The sequence below is a fragment of the Nyctereutes procyonoides genome, unplaced genomic scaffold (assembly GCF_905146905.1).
Source record: "Nyctereutes procyonoides isolate TBG_1078 unplaced genomic scaffold, NYPRO_anot_genome, whole genome shotgun sequence".
Lineage (NCBI taxonomy): Eukaryota > Metazoa > Chordata > Mammalia > Carnivora > Canidae > Nyctereutes > Nyctereutes procyonoides.
The window spans coordinates 46,072,043-46,089,337 of NW_026575046.1; the positions used below are offsets into that span (position 1 = coordinate 46,072,043).

General features: G+C 41.2%; 1 protein-coding gene across 1 annotated transcript in view; it reads left to right on the forward strand.

Moving 5' to 3' along the window:
- The window catches only part of DOCK2 (dedicator of cytokinesis 2), a 401,682-nt gene that overhangs the window by 85,635 nt on the left and 298,752 nt on the right, over positions 1 to 17,295 (forward strand). The window contains exon 23 of the mRNA XM_055325894.1: positions 12,865 to 12,973. Coding sequence (XP_055181869.1) covers positions 12,865 to 12,973 — 109 coding nt within the window. The remainder of the gene's footprint in view (positions 1 to 12,864; positions 12,974 to 17,295) is intronic.

A 17,295-nucleotide genomic window follows, 5' to 3' on the forward strand; every position in this document is an offset into this window, starting at 1 on the left:
CTCCAGGATCGCGCCCTGGGCCAAAGGCAGGTGCTAAACCGCTGCGCCACCCAGGGATCCCCTCTTTCCAGCTTTAGAATAAAATCAGATTAATTAAACTCACCATGATTTACTTAGGAATGAGTTTGTTTATACAGCTAGAAGTTTGTTTTCCTGAATCTGGAGTTCCTCACCCCACCCCACACTACCCAACCACCAAAAAAAAAAAAAAAAAAAAAAAAAATTCCCACTCATTATTATTTTTTAATATTTATTTATTCATGAGAGACAGAGAGAGAAGGAGAGAGAGAGAGAGAGGCAGAGACACAGGCAGAGGAAGAAGCTCAGTGTGGGACTCCATCCCAGATCCTGGGATCACATCCTGAGCTAAAGGCAGATGCTCAACCGCTGAGCCACCCAAGTGTCCCTCATTATTCTTTAAAAAAAAAAAAAAAAAGATTTATTTATTTATTTTAGAGAGAGTACACGTGTGTGCGGGCAGGAGAGGAAGAGGGAGAGGGAGAGAGAGAGTCTTAAATGAATACCACACTGAGCACAGAGACTGATGTGAGGCTTAGCCTCACGACCCTGTGATCATGACCTGAGTGGAAACCAAGAGTTGGATGCTTAACCATCCAGGTGCTCCAATTATTCTTTTTAATATTTGCATCTTTCCCATATATCCCATTATTTTTCTGAAATGTCAACTAATGTATGTTAGACCTCATATTTCCATGTCTCATAAACTCTCATATATTATATCATTTCTTTTTGTTTTGGGGGGTTCATTCTGGTTAACTTCTTTGAACCTGCTTTTTGGTTCACCATTTTCTCTCTAAGCTATGTCTAATATGCCATTTAACTCATTGACTGGGTTTTTAATTTTAATTAGTGGGCTATTTTCAGAGATTCCATTTAGTTCTTATTCAAATATAATTTTTCATTTTATAATTTTTTCTTTATCATATTTTAAGCATCTTTTTTCTATTTTGAAGCATATTAAATTTGAGATTTTATATTTTTTGAATTGTAATTCTTTATAATTTCAGTAGGATGAGTCTTTGTATGTCTGATTTTGCTGTCTCCATTTAGGATGATCATGATTCCTGGGCATTTTGTTGTTATTATTATATTTTAAAGCTAACTTTCTTTAGAATTTTATCAGTTGTTCTATAGTTGTTTTTAGTTTTGAAATAAAAGTTTTATTTTCCTCCAAAGAAAATGGGTGCATTAGCAACCAGAGACCACTTTAAGTTAAAATATCTGTTTGTAGATCCAAGCAAGGAACATGAATACAGAAAAACAAAAACATGAACAAAACAAAATCCAGGTGAAGACTGGCTCATGGTTCTGAAATCTCAATGGAGACGTGTTTTCCTTTTCTTTTTTTTTTCCTTTTCTATCCAGTACTGAGGAGTGGGTAGTTTCCTCACTGCTCCCGTTTAGGCAATAGATTTACTTCTTACCCTCCTTTATAAGAAAGCATAACAGTTTGAGATACCAGCTTTATGCAAGGGTCTCCAATAAGCAGGCCCTAGGATTGATCTCATTCCTTCTATTCCCCAAACAACCATCTGAGTGGAGGTTTAAAGCCACTAAGGTTGAGCAAATGTATTGGAGACAGAAGTTGGCTTTATTGCTCTGTAAGTACCCAGAATCTCCTTTTTGCTTAGTGTTTCTCCTCTGTGGTTTCTTTACTTTTCTGATAGTTTGCCAACTCGTTTTGAAAATCCAGCTTTGGTAGTCATTTTTATTGAGAGGTTTTCCAGGGCGTTTTGTCCAGCACACTGTTGGAAATGGAAGTCTTTAAACTTTACTGCAGTTAGAATGATCTTTCCACAGTTCAAATCTGACCTGGATGCTCACCTTCTTGAAATCCTCTAATTTCTTCTCATTGCTCTAAAGATGAAGACAAAATTGCATGTGCCCTGAAAGGATCTATGGGACTGGGTTGGCTTTTGCTCCCCACCTGTCTCCTTTCTCCTAACTTACCCAGATTTCCTCCACTCCGGATTTATTGGTCTTCATTAAGTCCCTCTGACCCCCTCAGCTCTCTTCTGCTGTGGGACGCATGCACTTGCTTTCTGGGAAATGGAATGCCCTTCCCTCTCCTTCTCTTCTAGTTTTCTTTTATCTCGTCTCCTGGGTTACCTAAAGCATTGCTTCCTCAGGGAACCTGTTCCTGTATTTTCAAACTAAGTCAAATCTCTTCAGATTCTCATTGCCTATGTAGTCTGTGTTTCAAGTATGATCACACACACACACACACACACGAATATTTTCTAAGGTCCTACTATCTTCCAATCACTGTGCTACGAAGAAATTTATTAAAGAAATAAAAATTGACACCCAGGGATCCCTGGGTGGTGCAGCGGTTTGGCGCCTGCCTTTGGCCCAGGGCGTGATCCTGGAGACCCCGGATCGAATCCCACGTCGGGCTCCCGGTGCATGGAGCCTGCTTCTCCCTCTGCCTGTGTCTCTGCCTCTCTCTGTGTGTGTGTGACTAAAAATAAAAAAAAAAAACAAACTCAATCTTTAAAAAAAAAAATTGACACCCAAATACGTATCACAGTTGCCATTCTAATTCTCAGGTCATGTCAGGATCTGGAATTCTAGAGATGGTAAATAGCTTTTCATGACATATAGGTATCTCTTGACTTTTTTTTTTTTTTTTTTAAAGAATTGCTGTTAGTGTCTACAACTTCTAAAAGGTCTTTTGCTCAGCATTTATTCTTCCTTATATTCAGCATCAACACATTATGTACCTGTTTCATGCATGCTGGGCTCTGAAACTTGGTTCTTCTTTTAACCCCTTGAGTTGATAATGAAAGGTGGTGGCCATAAAGCTGGAGGGTAGCAAGTGGCTTTGGTTACTCTAGTTAACAAGTATGACATACTTGGATATTGCTAAGAAAGGAGGTCTTACACAATTGTAATTATGTGAAGTGATAGATGTGTCAACTAACATTATGGTGACCATTTTGCAATATATACATGTATCAAGCCATTAGGTTGGACAACTTAAACTTACATAATGTTATATGTCCATTATATCTCAATAAAGCTGGAAGAAAATGGCTTTGGGAGGTGGAATTAATGGGACCTGATGACCAACTGACAGCTGGCAGGTGAAGAGATCCATCATGATCCATACTACTTGCCCCAGGCTCTGACTTGAGTGCCTATGGGAACATATGCCATGCTGGTGAATATGCAGGGTGAACAGGCTTGGTCTTGGATGATCGAAGTGCCCTATCTGACTCTGACCACAGAAGCTAGTGAAGAATCCTGGAGATTTCCCTCAATAGTAATGTAGTCCACTTATTGATGAGGGAACCAACTCCCAGAGCAAAGTAACCTTCTAACAATCACAACACACCCTACTGCTAGAGTCTGGTTTAGAGCCCAATCCTCAGACCCAGACCACTGTTCTTTCTGTGGCACTCCTCTCTGCTGATGGCTTGCCTGGCTCTCAGGCATTATACTACTCAAATGAGGTCTTCAATAATGCAAACCGGAGACATTTGAATTTGACCCTTCCTCAGGTATTCCTGGATTTCAAAACAAAAGAATTTTACTGCATATGTATTTTAAAACCCAGCACCATTAATAAGGAAAATGTTAAAAATTCTATTTAACTCCACATACCAAATGTCAAGGCTCTCAGTGGAACAGAGCAAAAAACCTGAGGTTCATTATCTTTCTCTGAAAGCCACAAGACTGAAAGGTCAAAGGTCAGATGCTCCTAGCATGACCATGGTTTAGAGTAATAATAACTTGACATTTCTTGGGCAGTTGTCTCTCAAGCTGCAGTCCATGCCAGGAACCAGGAGGTAGGTGAAAAATCAGCATTTAGATTCTCTAAGTGTAGAGGGGAAACTGCCTTTAGTTGTCTGACCTTGAGCTAGATCCCCTGGCTGCAGCCCTACTTTCCACAGTGAGAATAAGAGAATTCAGGAAAGACTTTGGGGAAAAAGATTGCTGTAGAAAGGAGCTGGAAGGCAAGAAACATTCACCCCAAAGGAAGAGTAGATATCTCTTTTGAAAATTAAATGTAACATTTACTTGTTTAAAAATCACAATATAACACAGAAGTATATCAGGGGACCATTGACATACACAATCTCTTTTCTTTCTTTCTTTTTTTAAATTTTTATTTATTTACGATAGTCACAGAGAGAGAGAGAGAGGCAGAGACACAGGCAGAGGGAGAAGCAGGCTCCATGCACCAGGAGCCTGACGTGGGATTCGATCCCTGGTCTCCAGGATCAGCCCTGAGCCAAAGGCAGGCGCTAAACCGCTGCGCCACCCAGGGATCCCCCACAATCTCTTTTCTAGGAGATAACAAAATTATCAATTTGTGTATAGGTTTGCGGATTTTTATTAGAGGTGTGTATGTGTGTGTGCGTGTGTAATCATTCTGCAACTTATTTTTTCTGTTATCATTGATGATATCATGGACACTTCCTAGGTTATTAAAAAACTAAAGGAAGAAATGGTCAGAGAAGCGGTCAAAACCTCATTTCTTCTCGGTACCTGAACTTTTAGAACTACTGGGCCTAAAAAGAAAATGCTGGAAGGACTCTATTGAATATTAGCGTCTCCTTCAAGTAAATGATGCAATCTATATTTCTCTCTCTACGTCTTGGAACCATGGAAAGGGTGGGGGTCGGTGGGAGGAAGTGTGTGTGTGTTTCTCTTTAGGAGCATTGTTCTGGGAGCACTCAATTTCTAATTATATTGAGAGAAAACCCCTGAATACCATTTTTCATGCTAATGGAGAAATTTACTTAAGTGCAGAATTATGCAACTGAGTTCTTGCCAAATTACATAAAGGCTGAAGCTCCTCTCAGTAGAATGAAGGACGGCTGGGGCACACATCACACTCTATTCGTAACTTAGAGTTCTTTTCAAGGCTTTTGCCTGCGTCTTATTACCTACTTGCTTACTATTAATTTATTGCATGGGGTTGCCATATTTTAAAATAAAGTGAATGTTTTGGATGGATTGTTTTCTTTCATTTCTTCCATATTGTTAACTTCTATTTTTTGTTTGTTTGTTTGTTTGTTTAGGTTGTTTACACTTCCACCTGAGACAGTTTTTTTTCAGTGAGTGCATTGATTTTTGTAGGTTCATCCTAGACATTTTTCAAAATAGGATCCCCACATGTTGAGTTTGTCTTTTATTCTCTCGTCGGCAAATCATTCTTCCCTGGGGTGATTTACAAGAGGGAAGACTGTTTACTGAAATTTCTTTGCAGTGTGCCTAAGGGCGGCGGGGGTGGGGGTGGGGTGGGGGGGGTGGGGGTGGGGATTCCTCCTCAAATGTCAGATGCTAGAAAAATAAAAGCTCTAGGAGAAATAATTTTGGTCATTGACCAAAGGGTTAGCACCAGGAACTGGTCTGAGCCCTCTGCCTCTCAACTGCTTCATTCAATTAAAGGAAGTCTGCATCGAAGACTCTGGCCACCACAGGCAAAGTTGTAACCCTTCCTTGCTACTAAGGGACTATCCTATCTATCCTGGCTCTGCTCTTTCTCTTGTAACAGAATAATGCCTTATACTTCAGGTTTGTTACCATTCAAAAGAGAATTTCTCTGGTCACTGCCTACTCATTGGACCAAAATTCCTTGTCTTAATCTGCAATTCTGGGTTCCTTTTGGATCTGTAGACCCTGATGATGGAGGAAGGGGTCAGAATGGTTACAATGACCATGAAGGAAAGAAGTGTATCAGGAAAGCGGCCCTCTCTCTTTCATGAATCCTTTCCAGCCCTATTGCTTTGACTTAAATGTACCTGCTGAGTGCACTCAAGTGTTTCTTTCTGTAAATAGGATCAATAAATGCAAGGATGATTTTTCAGACAGACTCAGGCACTGGTTAGGCTACAATTATTCTTCATCCAAGGTTGGAGTAAGGTGTGAGAGAAACAAAAAGAAGGGGAGTGGAGAGAAGGAAGAGAGAGAGGGAGAAAGAGAGGAAGGGAGAGAAAAAAAGGAAAGGGAGAGACAGAGGGAGAGAGGCAGAGAGACAGGTAGGTTTGGTCTTAGAATGTTGTGATTTTTCCAAGTAATCACTCCTCTGAAACCACGAATGGCTTAATGGTTCTTTTTGTAAAGTCACTAATTTACACCTACTCTAATAGAGCAAATTATTGGCTAGAAGATAGGAAAACCAGCCAAGTCACCTTGGATTTAGAGCTTGAACAGAAAAAGGTTAGAGCCAGCCATTTAGCTTCTCTGGATAGCCCTGTAACATCATCCCCTGGGCAAATAATGCTTTTCTACCCACCCTGACTTGTACCAGTTCTTGGCAATTGGCTATTACTTTGCTCTGTTCTGTGGAGGTAGGATAGCCCAGTGGTTAAGAGTGAAATTTGGAGCCCGATACACTCAGGCTGAAATTTTGACATTGCCTTTTACAAGTTGGGTGACCTTGTGCAGTTAACATAGTGCCTGGTAACTGGCAAATTCTTGGTAAGTAGCAGCTATTAGTAGTGGTCTTAATAGTCAAGGTAAGAATAATAAGGCTACATCACTGAAGATGAATATTAATACTATCTAGTTCAGATATCATTAGAAATAGCTGAATTGTTATGAGTTCTGCATTCATAAGACACTTTTGTATGGTGACATCAAAGGTGCTGAAGTTCATTCATTTAATACTTTATCATTAGTTGATACATTTGTTTATAACTCCCTTTTGATGTTCCAAGCCTATTGCTACATAGACATGGGGATATTATGACTGAGATAGCCTTGACTCTGCCTGCGTGGAGCTTATACTCTAGTGGAGAAAGCAGGCAAGTTAAGTAGTGATGGTGAAGAATGAAGTATTCACACAGGGAGGCCTCAGTCACTGTGATAGTCTGCTTTAATGTGTGGAGTGTACAGCATTCATTATGGATATTCACTATATAAGTGGCCTCCCTTCCATAGTATTCCTTCAGTACTTGGCATCACATTTGGGGGCAGACAAGTATCTTGACTTGTGTGGCAAAGTAGCAGAATGGCGTAGCATGAGATTATTGTTGAGTAATTTTGTTCATTTCCATGTCAGATCATAGAGACATTTAAAATAGATTTTTCATTTTAAAAATCTCCCGATTAATCTGGACTTGCTCCCAGGCACTTTTGAAATGAGTCAGGTATGTGTCTCGCCAAGAGCAAATTTAGGTAAAATGTGACCAGGTAAGGGAGACAAAGGGAAGTTGGGGCCCAGGTCGAATCCTGCAGGGTATTTATGGGAATGCTGGGGAGGCAGGAAGGAGGGAGGACAGACTGTGAGGGGGGCCTGTTGCGGGCAGAGGTGCTACCAGGTAGGTGGTAACTGGTCAGTGTCCACTAGAGCCCTTGTTTCCTCCTCTGCTCTTCTGTTCCCCTGGTTCAGGCCTCATTAATGTCTTTTCCTTTTCTTATATGTAAAATGTGAATAATAATCATCTGTACCAAGTGAACTAATCCGTGCAAAGAATTTAGCACACTGCCTGACCCTTAGGAAGTGCTGGATAATAATATTAAACTTTTATTACCCAACTTTTCTCACTATGTGGCAATACATAATTTACCTGCTGGCCTGCCTTATGATTTCTCTGGGAATGAGTTTTAGGTCTACTCATATTTATCTCCCCTGCAGTGCCTGGTACACAGTAGGTGCTCAATAAATTATATTTGTCTTTATGAAGATACTGATTTTTTTCCTTCTTAATGCTTAGGAAACAAAAATGGCTGGCTCTAGAAGAAAATTATGGTAGTATATAACAATAGATAGCATTTATGTAGTGTTTACTATGTGCTAGGCACTATGCTAGTTGCTTTACATGCATTATTTGCATGTAGATCCACCTTATGGGGTAATATCATTTTACTAATGAGATAATTGAGCCTTAGAGAGACTAAAAAACTTACCCAAAGCCACTCAACTGATAAGAGTCAGAGCAGAGTTTGGAACCACACAGTCTTACCTAAACTTCTGTATTGCCTTAAGGAGGCAGGGAAGAAATCAGGAGGATGCCTGTAAACGTGGCTCAGAGGAGCCAGAAATGGCCAAGGGGTAGAAAACAAAATGGGGCTGGTGTGCCAGGAGACCCACCATTCCTGGATTCTACAGTAAATCTTCCTGCTGGCTTTCCAAGCCTGACGATGTTTTGGTTAGATTCTGCTCCCCTGGGCTGCTGGCTTGACGTTGGCATCTCCGTTTTAGACTGAGGCTTTATGTACCTGCATGGAAGAGGTGGTGCAAAGCATTGTACACACCATATGGGGCCCCATTTGCATTTAGTGAGTGCTCAGCTGTGCACAGTGTCTCCTTAATGAATCACATGCAAGCAGCGCATCGCTATATTTATCCAAGCCTTGGGAGCTGGAGTGCTTGCCGTGGCTGGGCTCACATGCCCCCAGAACAGCACCTCGTGGGTTGTTCTAGTTTTCCTTGTGGTCGGGGCCTTCGGGCCCTTCAATAATTCGTTCCCTGGCAGGATCAGCTGGTTTCTGAAGCATCTTTCTAGGCGTGCTGAAGCCAAAAAAAAAAAAAAAAGTTTCCCTCCTGAAGCTATAACAGAGACCAAGTGCTAAAAAAGGACCTTGAAACCACATCTGCTATGCCCTTGACTTCAAGGCCACACTTACAGCCTTGCAGAGAGATGAGACATTATTTTTTCTTTTCTTTTCTAGCTTCTCAGGAGAGGCCCTACAGTGCTGAATGGTCCCCATCATCAGTTTATTCTTGCATGTAATCTAAAACCCTTATGTATTTTATTTGCCTTAGTCACTCCTTCCTGGAAATACTCCTTTTATCTACGTGTGCTTAGATGAGAGTTTCCCAGTATGATCGCTTCTGTGCTTGGGAACCACCACCAACAATACGGATAGTAGCTGACATTTACTTAACATTTATTAAGTGCCAGCTATAAAATGTTAAACACTTGAAAGATATTTTTTTTAAAGATTTTTTATTTATTTATTCATAGAGACACAGAGAGAGAGAGGCGCAGACACACACAGGCAGAGGGAGAAGCAAGCTCCACGCAGAGAGCCTGATGTGGGACTCCATCCCGGGTCTCCAGGATCACGCCTTGGGCTGCAGGTGGCGCTTAACCGCTGCGCCACTGGGGCTGCCCCACACTTGAAAGATATTATCTCATTTTTTTCCTACCTCAAGATCACCCTTTGAGTGAGCATTATATTTCCATTCTGTCAGCAAGGAAGGTAAAGATTCCAAGGCCATGCAGCCAATATATGAAGGAGTCTGGCTAGAGAGAAAACCCTTTGCACTAAATAGCTGTTTGCGCCACTTCTCCTGTCCAAATGCACTCATTTTCTCCAACTCTTCTTCTTGTTTCTACCGAGTAAAACCCTGGGTTTAAAAATTCACACATACACATTCACACAGGTACATTTGCTATCTACGACTGCAACAACTCTGCTTAATGATGTAGTCACTGTTAAATGCAAGCCGTTTCTCTACAGATTGGTTTTTTAATCTTTGATGAAACTTAGGGTGGTGTAGAATATTTTTCCTTCTCTGAACTAGATTGTGATGTTTAGGTACTTCACTTGTGACATGAGTAACAGGGAGCAGCTTGGATTCCCAGAGGCAGATGCCCCTGATCTTGGCCTCATGGGATCTGTATCATCTGCCCTCCCCTGTTAGATTCTCAGAGCACAGAAGGCAAAGAGTGCCAAGTTCTGGTTCAAGCTATACCACTGGTATAGTCTGTGACCTAGAGCAAATCAGATTTTTCTTGGTGGTAAGAACTAAATTCAGTTTCTTACAAGTTTAAAGTTGAATGCATAGCCCTGACTTGGTCTCATAGCCTAAATGTCTCTTTTCTTTCCCACCTCAGTCAAATAACATTTAAAAGATGGCAGTGAAGCCAAGTCACTTGCCCACTCTGGCCCTTGGTTTCTTCTTCTATACAATGGAAATCATGGACTAGGTACTTACTGGCCTTGCCTACAGCTCTTGGTTTAGAACTCCAGGAGGCAGCAGGAAGAAATCCATCCCAACCCGAAGAACCCAGACCAGACAGGGTTGCAACAAATCCAACAGGGCTAGTTTAAGAAAAAAAAAAAGAATTTATCATAAGGATATTTGTGCAGCTCATATCATCCAAAAAGGGTTAAACACGCGCACGCGCGCGTGCACACACACACACACACACACACACACACAACTGTTGGAAACCAGGACAGCCTCAAGGATCTCTTCATCAGGAGTTCATGAACATTCCCTTAGAGTGCAGCCATTAAGATGACCCCCAATAAAGCCTGTTTTTAAGTTTCTGTGTTAAAAAAATACAAATTCCAAGGAGAGAGTCACCAGAAGACCATTCAGTTATAGAAGGTGGGTGTGGGCAGGGTCAGTCAATAGGAAAAGGCTGCTTGAGGCCATTCTTGTAGGTTGCACAAGTGGTTCCCAAGAAAAGGACTTGGTGGGAAACTCTCCCTGCCAACCCCATGCAAATTCACTAGTAAGTATGCCTTACAGAGAAAGTCCAAATATATGTAAGTAATGGTGATGCCACATGGGCATCCATGTCTGGGTGTTAAATGTTTGTGGAAGACAATGTAAATCATAATAGGGATTGTGAGATTGCTTATTAGATGTTTTCAGGCAGCTGTGACTAGTGGAAAGAGTAACAGATTTCAAGGCAAAAGGCCTGGGATAGACCATCCATTAGCTTAGCTTTGGGTGTAAAGAAGAACTAAACAGTGTCATCTTATGGGGAAACTACCACCACTTTGAATTAGGATCCTGCCTTCCTCTTGCAGATCGGGTCTTATAGTTTTGCATTTTGATAGGATTTGGGCAAGTTTCAACCTCTTAGGAATTGTCTGTGTCCTTATCTCTGAAGCAGAAATGATAGTAATACTCCTAACAACTGATGACAGCTAACATTTGCTGGCATGAGGCATATGACAAGCACTTCATGTGTGAGCTAGTCTCCTCACAATCCTCGGGCACAGTGTTGTTACAGCCTACATTTTGTAGATGAGAAAATGGGGGCTTATGGGAATGAGGAGAGGCAGTAAATCATAGAGCAAAGTAGTGTACAAAGTGATTGAGGGGGGGGGCCCAGGAGTTGGATGACCAGTGTGAGTTCTGGCTCTAACACTTACAGGTGTGGAGTCCTTGGACATGTTGCTTGAGTTTTATCAGTCTGTAAAATGGGGATAATGATAAGGCCCACCATGGTGTGGTCAGGAAGGTGAATGATTTACTATGTATGCAGATAGTGTCTGGGGCAGAGTAGTGCTCAGGAATATCTGCTATCATTAAGAAGGTCTTCAGTTAGTATGGGGCAAAGTGGAGATTGGAAACCCAGAGCTAATGCACTCTAAATACATACTCTATGGCAGACATCTCTGTGCTAGCAGGACAAGAAGTTTGAGGATTGAGGAGTTTTAGAGAAGGGTGAGGGCATGAGGGAAGGAAAGGGAGAGCTGCTTTAGGACTCCTGGCTCCTCTCACAGACTTGTCTCTATGACCTTGAACTAGATGCCCAGAAAGTAGGCAGCAATCACTGGGCCCTTGTCATTGATTGGAATATTTAGTGCTGGCTTTCTCTTAAGCTTCTTATTTCAGGAGGACTTTAGGAAGTGGTCAATCAGGAAAAAAAAAAAAAAAGAAGAGGCAGAGTGACTAACAGAGAGAGAGTCAGAGAGAGACAGAGACAGAGTCAGAAGAGAGAAAAGCACAGATATACATAGTGACCCAGAGAGACAGAGAGTAAATAAAACTCATAGGCAGATAAGCAGACACATGTTTAAGACAGAGAAAGGCAATAGAAGAGAAGCCAAAAGAAGAGAAAGGAGGGGTGAGGGGATAGGTGGGAATTCAGTGCAGACAGCACTTGATAGACCACCTTTTCTGTGGTTGATGGAGCAAACAGACCCGCTAAGTGTGTCAGTGCTTTATCTAAGGAGAGCACCTTTCCTGCAGCCACAGCAAGTGGCATATGACTCTGTAGGGCAGTGACAGGAGACACTCTTTATCTGAATTGGAGACAGGAGCACTCTTCTCTGTATTTTGCACAGGATGCCACAGAGTAGGCTGCAGATTTTTCGTGGTTGGCTCTAAAGCCCTGTTTGGAGAGGACTCGGGTTGAACAGCACTCCAAGGCCGGGCAAAGAGAGCTGGAAGCCTCAGGAGCCCGGAGACTGATTTTATGCAAGGAAATGGTTTCTATAAAAAAGTACATGTATATATTCACGTGGGCCTTGAAAATATCTGCAAGAATATCCATCCAAATTTTAACAATCCTTATTCTCGAGGTAGGATTAATGAGGACTCTCACTTTATAAGTAATGCAATTCTGTTATGTTTACATTTTTGACAGTAACAGTATACGGCCTTTATAGCCAGAGGAACAAAAGGTTTCAACTAGGTGATAAGCACACTCCTGAAATGAGAGGGTCAGGTAAACAGTGGCCCCTGACACAGAACAGGCAAGTATGTATTTATTTGACAAAGTAGGCAATGGCTAAGTGAAAGGGTGGTGTACCTGAAGAGATTTCTCCTTGATGCTTTTCAGACACTTTGGAAATCTGGTGCTACAATCTCCCATCTGATTCTTGCAGAAAGGTGAAATTATTAATGTCCCCTCAGCTTTACGAGTTTCATGCCTTTGAGGTTCTTCAGAGTTAAAAAAAAAAAAAAAGAAAAGAAAAGGCAGGAGTCTGTTGGGGGTTATCTGTTCTATGTGTGGACAGAAGTTTTCCCAAAAATGGATGATGCCTGTAAACACTGCTGGCTCGGCACCCTGGCGATGAAGTCCCTGTCTCCTACCCCCTTGATCTTAATTTTAATGAAGTTTGTGGCTGGCACACACTTTCAAAGGTATTGCTTGTAGGCTTGAGAAATGACCCAGATGTGTCTTCTTTCAGGCTTTATGAAGGCAAAGAACAGATGGAGTTTGAAGAATCCATGAGACGGCTCTTTGAATCCATCAACAACCTGATGAAAAGTCAATATAAAACAACCATCCTTTTGCAGGTTGGTTTATGCTAAAACAAACAAACAAACAAACAAACTCTTTTCCTTTGGTCATCTGATAAATAATAGTATGGTGAGATAATGTCTACTTTTGCTTGAATATGTAATCCTGTGTTAGTTGAAGGTCTGGGCTGGCCACATGGTACAAGGATCATGAACACCAGGGCTCCACAGGGCAGAAGAAAGCACATTTATTGTTTGCTTCTTGTGAAGGTAACAGTGCCTCTTTTTTTAAATAACTGAAGCTTTTGCTACCTGGAAGGAAATAGGTCAAACCTGATCCACTTCTAATGGTGACAATGGTGGGGTGCCTGAGTGACTCTGTCAGTTAGGCATCCAACTCTTGACCTCAGCTTGGGTCTTGATATCAAGGATGTGAGTTCAGGCTCAGATCCCCTTTTGGGGGTAGAGTCTCCTCAATAAACCCGAGATACTTTGGAGAAAGGTCCTCTAATTTATGGTTCATGATGCTAATGTACAAACTCTGTAGATCTTTGAGAAACCTTAAATCCTACCTGAAGTTTGAGCAAGAGTTTAGCAGCAGAGAGGCTGAATGAAGAGGCTTTTCAAGGAGGGCTTCCTAACTTTCACAGGATTGACTTGTAAGTCAGGAAGGGCTGTCTCATATTATATGAATAAGAAACACATTTATCAAAACCAGTGAGTTAATACAGATTTACTTCTTCTTCTTTTAATCAGAGTTATCCTTTTAGTTGCTAATTTAAATATCTGCTGTGCCTGTGATCACCCAGCCTCTGGCTGGAATGAATGAGGTGCTAGTGTTGAGTTAAAATGGAGGTGAGGAGGTAGAGGCAGAAGTCTGTCTAGGCAAGTGTCCACTGATGATACTATGGGTTCCCAACTTTGCATATCAGAATCTCTTGGAAATCTTTGATAAATTCTGATGCCTGGTCACCACCAGATATTCTAATTTAATCAGTATGGAGTGTGACTAGTGTAAGGCTAGTTTAAAAAAAAACTCCCCGGTATGAAACAAAGTTCAGGAATGACTCTGCTAAGGGCGTCTTTTGATTGAGCAAATGTTGGAGACCTCTTTGTGTGTGTGTGTGTGTGTGTTTGCATGTGTATACCTATGTGTGTGAGTGTGTAGAGGAGGGCTTTGCCTAGTTTACTGTGTCCTCAACACATAGAACATCCTAATACATAGCTGATGCTTAAGAAATATCTGTTGCACAAATGACTCTCAGGATAGGTGTGCAGATCTCCATTTCACAGATGAGGACACTGAAGCTCAGAATTGATACCACTTCATCAGGTTCCATATTCCAAGCATATGGCTGGCATTCAGATCTCTTCCTACCTGGCTCTGAAGACTGTGCTCTGAGCTGCCGCATTACACTGTTCTTTGCACTATACATTTAGCACCTACTGGAGATAAGACCGTTTTCTTCAGGATGAATCTTACCATTTTTTTCCTTCCCTTCCCTTTTGTTGTTGTTGTTTTAAGTCTTCCTTCATCCTTTTACAAACCTTCATTATTTTATAACAAAGGGAATAGCAGGAGCAGGGGACAGCATGAAGAAATGTGATAAGAGCTGGAGCCTATCACCCTGCCTGTATTATATTAGAAGCAGCTGAGCTTCCTGGGAGAGATGTTAGGATGTTTGGTGGGGATTGAGGTTGACTGGTTGCAATGGGAGAGGCTGCAGCATTGAGTCATGTCAGAAATAGTCCCAAGGAAGCTGAAGCATGAAGGAGCAGAAATGACAGACAAATGAAGGAAGCCAGCTGGTGGGGAGGAGAAGGGAGCAGATGCCTCAGAGAGGTAGAGGTGCCAGGAGAGACGGACCGCTGACCTTGAGAAAGCCGGAGGGAAGCAGCTATCATGGAGCCGCTCTTTCTAATTTCAGCACCCATTTCTCGGTTTGGGGAAAGGACATAGGGACATAGAGAATAAGAAGGGGAAGAAAGAGAGGAAGGTACAAAGCTCAGAGGAGCCAGTGAGCTTTCATGACACTGAGGAGATCCAGGTCAACAAGAATGTTCTTCCTCAGCTGCAAGACTTTATGCTGGTCATTCAACTTCTCACTGTCTTGTTTCCTCATCTGTAAGACTTCACTGTTTACATGAGGATCAAATAAACACTGTCTATGAAAAAGCAGATTATAAAATGCTATGCAAATGTAGAGAACCAATGTGATTATTATGGTCTGGCCATAAGCCTTTTTACCCAAGTTCTAACTGTCTGGGAAGCTATGTTAGAAATGCCTTATTTTCCCTGGGATTTGGTCTGGGTTATGTTGGTTTCTCTTCATGGATTTCCAACCCAGAGTCATCAAAAGGGCCTTCATCTCTTTTCTTAATTTGCTCTGAGGACCAAATTTAGCTTCCAGGATTTACATAAAATCAATGGTACTTTCTACCTATTTCAATGGTTGCTGAAAATTTGTCAAAGAAGGATGTAGCCTTATCCAAATATAGAAAGCAACAACCTTTGAAGATTTAATGCTATTTTAGGGTATGATGCATGGGCTGATGAGGGGAGAGGAGTCAAGGTCATGTAATGCTAGCAAGTTTCATACAAGGAATCTTCTTGGAATTTGATATTTGCTACCAGAGAAAGAGCTTTGAGTGCCCAAGAGACCTGGGTGAGAATTGGGGCACGTAACACTGGACAAATTGCTTTGGTTTTCTGGACCTCTGTTTATCCTTTTATAAAATGGAAAGCCTAATGTCTAATCTAAAGGAAATATTGAAAGGATTAAGTAAAGCAACATATGTAAAGGGAGAGATATAGAGCCTATTACATATTTCATTTTAAATAGTTTTTAGTCATTTATACCTCTCCCTTCCTTACCTCATCATAAAACAGAAGCATTTGGAACATTTTCCTAGAGTAGAAGAAGATATTTATATTTCTAACCTTGTCACATGAGGCTGAACAGTTTTAGGACGTTTGGTTATTCAGCTAGATCAAGAAACACAGATATAAATTTCAGGGAGAATAAACCCGTAAGAACTGACTCTATGGGAAAAGAAAAAAGGAATGACAAATAATACAGAATGACTGGAGTCCTGATTCTGAGCCTGCATGGGGTATGGTGGGAAAGAGTGCTGTGATCTATTAGTAGTGTCTGCAATAAGTTTTGGGTTAGAGGGTAGAGTAAGAATAACAATGAGTACCATTCCTGGTTCAAATTTTACACCTCCAGCTGAGTAGCAGCTTATGGTGGAAATCTTCATTCATCCCTGCTTTAATTTAGCATAGAGAAGATCTGGTTCAATCAATCTTGGCTTTGTCCATTGTGAGTTCTGGGATCCCATCAAGTTATTTCTCATTTCTAAGACTCATCTGGTGTTTGTGAATTGCTTCCTGTAGTTTTCCTTATTGCTCAGAGTTGGCATGGCAGCAGCTTGCCCAAAACTATGGAGAATTTTAAACCAGCAATTTGGAGAAGGTAGAAAATCATTTAATCATTAAATCATTAAAAATACCTTTCACTGATTCACACCTACCATGTGCCAGGCATGAAACTGGGATCTTCTCATACAGTGTTTTTCATCCTACCAGAGATCTGCAAGGAATCACTGTCTTCAGTGTCCACAGGAGGCTCATAACATTAAACAATTCACCCCAAATTATATCTATTCACAGTGGTGGAACTAGGATTTCAAAGCACCCAGGTCTCTTGACTCCAAAGTTAATGTTCTCTCTGCCACAAGGAATGGATTAGGATGGGGGTTTCTACATATTTTCTGTAACAGGCCATGAGCTTAGAAACCCCTGTGTGTGCCAGCCCTATGAGCATTGTTGATAAAACTGATAGTAGGTTGAGAGGATCAAGATCAGACACAAGTGAATTGGATATAGCTCAAATGTGAGTAAAGGCATTTGGTGACATTATACAGACCCATTTGTCCCATTCTCCTTTAGGTACAGGGTTCATCATAATGCTCCAATTTGATGGTATGAGTTAAAATAAATGAACAGCTCATGCTGAATAGTATGCTCTCTCAGCCACTATGATTGCCATACATGCTAATGATACCACTAGACTGTCCAGGAGGGACAAGGACCTCTGTCTTTTGTATCCCTTGCATCTGAACCAGTGACTGCCACTTAGTAGATACTTGGATATTTTTTGGGTGAACAAATGAAACAACGAATATTAGCTTCCACTGTTTTGTGTTTTAGCATTTATTATGTATCACACATTGAGCTGAAAGCTTTACATATATTGTTAGCTCATTTGATTTTTATAACAACAACTTTATTAGGCAAATACTATTCTTCTTATCTCTACTTTACAGATGAGGAAATGGAGGCTTAGTGAGGCTGAATAACTTAACCACAACTAAGA